The sequence below is a fragment of the Lutzomyia longipalpis genome, chromosome 2 (genome assembly GCF_024334085.1).
Source record: "Lutzomyia longipalpis isolate SR_M1_2022 chromosome 2, ASM2433408v1".
NCBI lineage: Eukaryota > Metazoa > Arthropoda > Insecta > Diptera > Psychodidae > Lutzomyia > Lutzomyia longipalpis.
The window spans coordinates 11,878,027-11,887,970 of NC_074708.1; the positions used below are offsets into that span (position 1 = coordinate 11,878,027).

A 9,944-nucleotide genomic window follows, 5' to 3' on the forward strand; every position below is an offset into this window, starting at 1 on the left:
AAATCTTTTCTTTTCTTTTTTAACAACTTTAAAGAAAAGATGTAAGATTTTGACAGGGAGTTTTTAAATCATTCTATTGTCATTCTATACAGAAAAACAAAGAATTTATTGTTCCAGAAAACAATCAGAAAGAACTTTAAAGAACCTTGGATAAGTAATTTTCCTTCAGTAACCCGATTAAAGAAAGAAATAAAATGTCAAAATCTTATATGATTTTTCCCAGAATACTAAAAATCTTATAACTGACGAATTGTAGGGAAAGAAAATAAAAGATTTTTATCAGAATCTATACCCTTAGATCTATTAAATCTATCATTTCTTTTAAGTAATATTACCACAAAATCTCATAATTTGTGCATTCCAAATAAAATTTAACTTATGATTAAACTCTCCATGGCTTCTTAATTTAAAAGAGACAAAAAACACAATAGTGACGTCATTGTACGTATTTTGGGGCAAATTCTTATTGGAAAATTCTTCAGTTTAAAATTAAAAATCTTTTTGGGGCATTTCTCTTTCATTTCTGATTCTCTTTCAAAATTATATTATTCTGATTCCTTCCCTAATTATGGAGCTCTCACATACAGAAACAAATAAAGTCTTTTTTAAGAATATTTGTTAGGAATTGACTTTTAGATAATTTTGAGGCCAAATTTTGAGAAAATATCATTAAAATTGTTAAACGTTTGTGGGTTAGGAATTTAATGAAAATTTTTATATTTAAAATAAGGGATGAAATTCTGTTACAAATAATTAAGGAATCTGTAAATACAGTGGGACCCCAGTACAACGACCACACGGATGTACTCTTCACACTCATTATTTTCAATGCGCGAGAGTAGTTCAACCAAGCCGTCGTTGTACTGGGGTTCCACTGTAATAAAGGAATTCAAATCCTCAAATAATTTTTTTTTCTTTTTCTTGACTCTATTCGTTTCCCTATTACTACATTACATATTTAATTAAATTTAGTTAAAAGATGTTCACAATAAATCAAAAAGTGCGCCACTTAAAAAGCTCTGTGCTGTGCGCTTTTATCGACTACGGGAAGTTCCCAAAAAAAAGTCCCTCCCCTCCCAGATCTGAGCTTCTACACCCAAAAGCTACACTCTCAGCTGATTCCTATGCCATCCCCACTTCTAATGCCACTCTCAAACACACAAATCGCGCCATTGCCTGTCATATGGAAAATTCACGAAATAAAAAATTCCCCAGAGTATTGGAATTTTTATTTCGGGCTAGTTCGCGTCGACCCTCCTTGCGCGTTGCATGGTGCGTTTTCTTCTTAATAGTGTTGCTCGAAAAAAATAATATAATTGCGGGTAATTGTTGCATGGCAAGTCCTCTTGTTGTTGTGTGAAATCATAGCGTAATTTTGCATTTAAAGAAAAAAAAACCAGAGTTGGGTTTTTTTTCTGCTCTGTGTATTCGCTACTGCCCCAAAGAGACGGCTTGGACGTGTTGGACATTAATTGCAATTTAACATTGAACGAGATGGCCTCGAAGTTTGTAGGTAAGACACCTCTTGTTTACACTTACACACTACCTTTTTCATTCCCTCTCATGCGGAGTTCTTTGGGCTGTGAGATATATAGTCGGAATCATGGAGGTTTCTTCTTGGAGAGGGAAAGTCATTATTTCTCTAATTTATGCGGTTTATGTGAAGAAATATTTTTTTTAATGAAAAACTGCTCTTGTTTTTATTAATTTGAAGATTAATCTTGAAAGTTTTGATTTTGAAACTTCGTATGAATGAATGTAAACAGAAAAAATTAAATTTTGAAATCTTTATTCAAGAATTCTGACTTTCGAGGGTTACATTGTAAAACCGACTATTTTGGTATGGGCTCCGAACCGACTTAGCCGTTTTCACAATGCAGCCCTCGCTTTGTATCTTGAACTGTTTTGGAGATATCGGGGTCAATTGTTATAAAAATCATTTCTTTTCTTTTCTTTTCTAACAACTTAAAAGCTGTAAGATTTTGATAGTTGACGTTTTAAGTTATTATATTTTCGTTTCTATTAAAGAATACCAAAGTTGTTGTTTCAGAAAACAGTCAGAAAAAAACTTAAAAGACCCCTGGAAAAGAATTTTCCTTCAAAACCGAATTGAAGAAACAAATAAAATGTCAAAATCTTTTAAGATTATTCCCAGAATACCAAAAATCTTATAACTGAAGAATTGTTAAATAAGAAAATTAAAGATTTTTTTCAGAATCAACCACATCGTTGAGTTTTTTTTAAATCAGATAAAGGCAAAGAAATTATCTTCTGTCTAATGTAAGACAATGAAATTAACCCTTTCACGTCCAACGTGAAACATAAAAACATTGAAACATGCGCTCTTTTATCGCGATTTTTATTCTATGAATTTTTTTTTGAGGACTTTTCTCAGTCAGAACGTCTTCTTTGGCCCCTTATGCGTGAATTTTATGCATTTCTAACATGGAAAAACAATTACATTCATATATAATTGAAAAAATAAAATGTTTCACGTTTGGGACAGCGTATGACCCAAAAAACGTTAAAGGGTTAAGCATTTTTCTATCATTTAAAAATCAATTAAAAAATATTTTTTTAAAAAAAATTATGAAATATTTTTAATAATAAAATTTAGTAAAATCGGTAAAATCATAAAACTTCCTCCAATTTGTGATCTCTATGACTACGCTACGATACATCATTAACGTGCGACTTTCAATCGTCATTGACGCGATAAAAGCGCGCAATCACAGCTCCCTGACACTTGATACACTTTCCAAGCTGAGAGTGGGTGGTACTGCAGCATGGTCCCCATGGGAGGCACGTGCTATCATGGAAGAGTTTCCTCTTTACATAAGAAATCCACACACACAAAAAAATGAAATTAATTCACCAAAATTTCTCACAAAAATTTCCCTCAAAATGCTTGAAAAGAAAATGAGTAAATCAACGGCGCACGATTGGATTCAGCTGAATTTGCATAATTTTAAGGTCGCCCAACTGATCACTAAATGCTGAGTAATTGAAAGTCCGCAGCTAATCGATTTACGAGCGACCGCAGCAGAATTTTAGCTCAAAAATGAATACAATGGAGAAAGGAAAGGCGACTGCTAATCACTGCGTAAAGCATCTAATCGGGCGAATAGTGCAAAATCAATGGGGTTTCATTGAATAAATGCCACACATTTATCAATCAATTTGATCTCAACACTTTGTAAATCAATTAAAACGATTAGCTCTCATGAAGAACGTGCTTTGCAATTTAATTTTTATTTTATAATAGTTTTTTTTATCGTTATTTTTATTTATTTAAGTGTGTTGTAAGAGGGAATTTTAGTAATAAAAGAATTGTGAATGACTTAGGTTCTTATTAGAATTTTCTCTGATGATTTTGTATTTTTTGAGTTTATTTATCTTTAAATATATTAATCATCTGCGTCATATTTCTTTAGCGAAAAATAATAAGATGAATCACAGATGATACAAAATTAGACTAAAAGAACTTTTCTGAAAATAGATTATTACCAATATCGCATAAAAGGAATTTATTCACTTTACGTCCAACTTAATTATATTAAACCAGACTTAAGTTTTTTAGGCAATTTTTTTTATTACGCAAGGCCTAATTTTTTAAGGTTTTAAGATTAGGTCAGGCTAATTAGATGCTAATTAGATTAGATAATCAGGCTAGTTACATGTATATTTTGATCGTCTTCGGGTACCCAATTTAGTAAAAATCATCCATAAATGCATTCAGTTCCGTTTTAGCATTATCTAACCTTAAAACCTTAAAGGCCTCACCTTAAAAAACTTAACCCCTTAGGGACCGTAAAGAATCTAGCAGGTGAAATTACGTGAAAATAATTTTTGGGGGTTTCTAGGAGTTCAAATAAAAATATTTTTAACCAAAATCTTAACTTTGAAATATTCGGGTTTTCGTATTTTCTGTTCCTCTGAGTCATTATGAATATTTTAAAGATGTTTAGTTTAGTATCCATAAAAGAGGAAAGAATCCAACAGCCGTAAAAACTTTAAATGGAGAAAAAGAAGAAGAACCATAAAAACATACTCCTGCATTAATTCTGAAAACGTCCTATCGGTTTTAAGGGGTTAAGCTTTGCCTAAAAAAAGATTAAAATGCTGCTTGAAGGCCTGGCTTAAGTTTCAACTTAAGCTGGACTTACTTTATTGAACAAATAAAGATAATATTGAGAGCTACATTGTAAAAACGACTAAGTCGGTTCGGAGCCTATACAAAGTTAGCCGACTTAACCGTTTTTTTACAATGTAGCCCTCGTAATTCTAATCTTAAAATGTATTCTTCAAAAGTTTTAATTCTTTTAAAAGAAATTTTTTAAAACTTCACGGAATATCATTTTATTGGAACCTGCTCTAAAAACTTTAAAAGGTTAAAAAACAATCGATTTTATATTAAAATCAACTGGAAATAAATCTGTCAAGGATATACCCAAATTTTTGAAAATTAAACTCTTTCTACAATTTTTTAAATTGTTTTTCCAATTCTTAAAAATAATTTGGTTTCTCTGGTGTCTATTTTTCTAGTCAGGACGCACTTTATATGATCAAAAGTGAATAGACCCCTTTTATTCTTCAAAAATTCTTCGCATTGATTCATAAGTAATTATCATTCAATGAAATTCTTTTAAAGATCTCCTTTAGAATTTTCTCAGTACTTTATTCTAAAGAAATCCATAAAACTTTCAAGATCGTCCAGAAAATTATTTTTAACAATCTTAATGCCCAAGTTCGTCTCTGCCTGCATCCCACTTTCGATCTCACAAGAGAATTCCTCGTTGCCCTCCGTCTGGGAACGCACCGCTCTCTTGATATCTTGCGCGTCTCTTCCGATCGCAATTTTCTTCGTGCCAACTTCGGGTGCAGCTTCGCTTGTGCGTGGTGGGGATTCGCCCAGAAGGGGCAGCGGATTTGCAAGCCGAAGTACGACCGCGTGAGTCACAAGATCAAGAACGCGATAATTTTTGCGCGGTGTCGAATTGATAATCCCCCTCAGGTAATACAATGCGAGTGGGAATGAGATGGGACGAGAATGGCCGGCCGGGAGCCGAAGCCAATGATCGCGGAGTGGGCTTGATGGGTTTCGCGGGGTTGGGGTGGGGTGGTGCCCGCGGTCACGGTGGAAAGTCAAGTACTTGACGATGAGTTTTGCAATTCTATTTTTCTGCCACAACCGAACGGGTCGGGTCGCGCGTTTAATTTGCGTCAATTGACTTGGGATCTGTTGGGGTAAAAATTGCTTGGAAAAATTCCAGAGGACGCGCACCGTTTGATCATCTTCCACAAAGTACTTCCGGTGTTTGGGGTGTCTGTGTGTGTGTGTTTGGTTGAGTTAAAAGGTGATTTTTTTTCTGTGTACTTTACACACAAATAGGTGAAACAAGACGTCGTAGTGAAGGTGAAGAGAAAGCTCTGGCCATCATACGACAATCCCTCAAGACTAATCGGATGGAGCATAGCGAAGGTACCCTGTTTGACGGTGGACGCAGGCATATTTTTGTCGTCTTTGGGAGTTCGGGGGATTTGGCAAAGAAGAAAATCTACCCCACACTGTGGTGGCTGTACCGCGATGGCCTCCTGCCGGAACGAACGCATTTCTTTGGCTATGCCAGGAGTAAGTTGACTGTGGCTGAGCTCAAAGTCAAATGTGCCCCGTACATGAAGTGCCGGCCAGATGAGGAGCAGCTCCTTGAGGATTTTTGGCGTCTCAATGAATACGTTGCAGGAGGGTAAGATTTTTTTTCAAACTTGTTTGTTCTTAATTTATTTTTTTTAAAGGGCAATAATGTTGAATTTGGGAAGGAATATTCGGATTCTTTGATTAATATTCTTAATAATTGATGAATTATTCTTAAAAATCGAAGAGAGAATCAAGGCTTAAACGTACAAATAATATAGAGTAGAGTTTTGTACGAATTTCCATTTCAGAAAAAAAATTTATAGCACCCGAGACATAAATCATCTTATCGTAATGACCGATAAACATTTTTATTAGTCTATTAATTGCATTACAACACGGCCTATTACAGGTGTAAAAAAATGCTAAACTATTGATATTCATCACTGAATGCGTTCTCAGAAGATGAAAGCACAATTTTTAAATTTTATAGCAAATGTGGAGATCTACTAATTGCTATAAAATAGACAAGCAGCACTCTCATCATTTCTAAACGAATTTTGTGGTGAATTACAGAACTTCACTCTACACAAAAACTGCGAGCGATATTGAATAAAAAGCCCTATAAAATCCCACCCTTTTACTTTTACAGAACTTCAGCATTTTATAAAATCTATTGAGGATTGATATCTATAGCAATTGTAGGTCTATTTGCTATAAAATTGACCAGCAGCACTCTCATCATTTGTAAACGAATTTAGTGGTGAATTACAGAAGTTCAGCATTTTATTATATCTATTGAAGATTGATCTCTCTTGCAATTGTAGGTCTATTTGCTATAAAATTGTCAAGAAGTGTTTCAATCTTCTGTAGTCAAAAATGGTGGTGAATTCCAGAAGCTCAGAATTTTTTTTAACTATTGGATGCTTAATTTTAAATTAGATTTTGTGAAAAAAAAATGTTTTTTAGTATTGCAAGTTTATAAAGCTTATTTTAATATTTTCCATTTAGACACCCTAGACACAAACCATAAATTTTATGGCAAATAATAGATTCCAGGAAAATGCAGAATTTTATTTGAGCAACATAAAATATTTAGAGACCTACGTTTTATAGCAAAGAAAAGTCTTCGCTTAAAATAGTTTGAATCTTTGATAAGTTTGAAAGGATTCAAATGCAATTGTACCGTTAATTTCAACGGAATATAAAATAATTTCAACCCCTTTTGACTATTCTTTACGAGATATTAATTTTCCTCCCGCAGGTACGATAATGTCGATGACTTCCGTCGACTCAATGCTGCCATGGCAAAAGTTGAGGATGGAAAATCCTCCAATCGCCTGTACTATCTCGCCCTACCACCCACTGTCTTCAACCCCGTCACAGTACACGTGAAGGAAACCTGCTTCGATCGTCACGGCGATGGGTGGGATCGTGTCATCATTGAGAAGCCTTTCGGGCGCGATGCAGCCACATCGGAGGAGCTAAGCAATCACCTGGCCCAGCTATTCCGCGAAGATCAAATCTACCGCATTGATCACTACCTCGGCAAGGAGATGGTGCAGAATCTCATGACAATTCGCTTTGGGAATCGCATTTTCAGCCCAACATGGAACAACAGCAATGTTGCATCGGTTCTCATAACATTCAAAGAACCCTTCGGGACTGAGGGTCGTGGGGGGTATTTCGATGAATTCGGCATAATAAGGGATGTCATGCAGAATCACCTGGTGCAGATTCTCTCCCTTGTGGCCATGGAGAAGCCCGTATCATGCCATCCGGATGACATTCGCGATGAGAAGGTGAAAGTTCTCAAAGCCATCCCTGCATTGAGTGTGGATGACGTTGTTTTGGGGCAGTATGTTGGGAATCCCGATGCCCCGGCGGGAGATGAAGCCACCAAAGGGTACCTCGATGATCCAACAGTCCCACCGGGTTCCAAGACACCCACGTACGCCCTGGCGGTGCTACGAATTAACAACGAACGATGGGATGGAGTTCCCTTCATCCTACGCTGTGGGAAAGCCCTCAATGAGCGCAAAGCCGAAGTACGGATTCAGTATCACGACGTTCCGGGAGATATTTTCGAGGGGAAGCCAAAGCGCAATGAATTGGTCATTCGTGTGCAACCCGGTGAGGCTCTCTACGTGAAAATGATGACTAAATCTCCGGGAATTACATTTGATCTCGAAGAAACTGAACTAGACCTCACCTACACACATCGCTACAAGGTAAGACAGCAAACCTACATTTTGCGACCTATATTTCCCCATGACCGTTAACTCCACAAAAAAACCCACAAAGATCAAATTCCCACAAATAGAGAGATCAGCAAAAATTTGCCCAAAAGATTGCTTTTAAGAAAACAAATAATTTATATCAAGCAGGAAGAGCAGAAGCATTAATTTTTTATCTCACTATAAGATTCCTAAAATAGCTTTGAACGACAGAAAAAAAGGCAAGGCAATCTAAAATTCACAAAGGGGCTAATCATTTCCCACTTAAGGCACATCTCTTTAAAAGAAGATTCAAGAAAAATAATAAAAATGTACTGGTAAGCTAACTAAGCTTACGAGAGCTGTAAATAAATTTAAATACGCGCAAAATCGGTAAAAGTTGAAAAGTCATCCCCCAAGAAATCTTTAAAACGCCATATCTCGGGAATGGCTCCATAGATTTTCTATTTTAGGCTATCGTTGGAAAGGTCTTAACCTTAACTATAACATATTAAAATGTGAAGTAAATCGATAATGGCATTTTCGAAATATTCGAGTTCGAAATTTTCGAAAATTTTGATTTTGACTTTAGCGCCTCTCGTGGTTATTTCTCGAAGTTGCAATGTTTTAGACATTTGTAGGGTTTCACGAAACCTTTCATTTGCGCTTGAGTTGATCAAAATCGGACTTGTAGAATCCGAGATATGACATGTCAAAGTTGGAAGTCAATATTTTCAAAATGGCGACATAAATTTTTAAATTTTTTTATAAATAGATGTTATAGTAGGCTATAATATATCAAAAAAATAAAGCAAATCGATAGTGTTGTTTTCGAGATATTCTTCGAAAACTCATCGGAAATTTTGTTTTTGATTTTTGCCCCCTAGCGGTCACTTTTGAAACTTCGGATGTTCTAGAAAGTTGTAGGGTTCGTTGAGAGCTTTGATTTGACACTAGGTTGATCAAAATCGGTTAAGCCATTTTCGAGTTATGATCGATTTTTGATAAAAAATTGTGGCGGCCATATTGACTAAACGGCTTGACCGATTTTCGAAAATGAGCTATCGTTGGAAAGGTATTGATGGCCCCTACAACGTATCAAAATTTCAGATTTCTAGCTATTACAGGGGCTGTGATATAGGCAAAACAAAATTCGGGGGTTATTCAAAATGGTTTGAGTCCTATCTGACAACTTTCGATTTTGCTCGGTACACAAAAGCTGAGTCTGAAAGAAACACAGCTAATTTCGTTAAAAACTTACCTTTGCAGGAGGTGACGCTGCCAGACGCGTACGAACGTCTCATCTTGGACGTCTTCTGTGGCTCTCAGATGCATTTTGTCCGTTCTGATGAACTCCGCGAAGCCTGGCGCATCTTCACACCGCTCCTACATGAAATTGAGGCCAATAAATGCGATCCAATCCCATACGTTTACGGCTCACGTGGACCCAAGGAGGCAGATCTGAAGTGCAAAGAGAGTAACTTTAAGTACTACGGCTCCTACAAGTGGCACAAACTCTAAATCCCACGCATTTAACCATTTTCACAGATACAACAAAAAAGAAATCTGGGCTATTGGTGGGGCTATATAATTTATCTACATTTATACGAAACAAATAAGCAAAAGACGAATTTTTCGTGGTGTCAGGAAATACTTTACAGAGATATTAAGAATTTCTACATTTTTTTCTACAAAATATTATGTTTTTTATATGAAAATTATTAATGAAAAGAAAAGATCCCTTTTTTACATTCCGTTTTGTGGAAGAATTTTCTTACAACCACCTTATTTATTGTGTGTTGTGTGTAACAAATTTGTTGAAGTGAGATAAAGAACAAAAACTGATATTAATGACAAGCAATAAAGATCATTCCCTCGACTCTTATCGTTTTTTTTTGTCTTTATTCATTGCTGAATATCTGAACTGTGTTGGGAGGAAAAATAAATAAAAATAAGGCAGCTTCTGCGGTTGAATTGTAATGTGATCACTACGAGGGGGCTGTTATTATGGAGAAAAAAAGGTAAGTATTTGATATTTTTTTATATTTTGAAATTTTTAGGTTGATTCAGTCAAAAATCTTTTCTTTAGAATT

General features: G+C 35.5%; 1 protein-coding gene across 2 annotated transcripts; it reads left to right on the top strand.

The window, feature by feature from the left end:
• The first annotated feature begins 1,135 nt into the window (after window positions 1-1,135).
• Window positions 1,136-9,730, top strand: LOC129790695 (glucose-6-phosphate 1-dehydrogenase). 2 transcript variants are annotated; one of them, XM_055828360.1, is made up of 4 exons: window positions 1,136-1,513; window positions 5,393-5,747; window positions 6,900-7,866; window positions 9,121-9,730. In XM_055828360.1, exons 1-4 carry the CDS (start codon window positions 1,495-1,497, stop codon window positions 9,370-9,372), a joined length of 1,593 nt encoding a protein of 530 aa, XP_055684335.1. In that variant the 5' UTR covers window positions 1,136-1,494; the 3' UTR covers window positions 9,373-9,730. The 2 variants fall into 2 exon arrangements, with proteins under 2 accessions (XP_055684335.1, XP_055684337.1); XM_055828362.1 differs by lacking the exon at window positions 1,136-1,513 and adding an exon at window positions 5,177-5,305.
• Window positions 9,731-9,944: the final 214 nt, after the last annotated feature.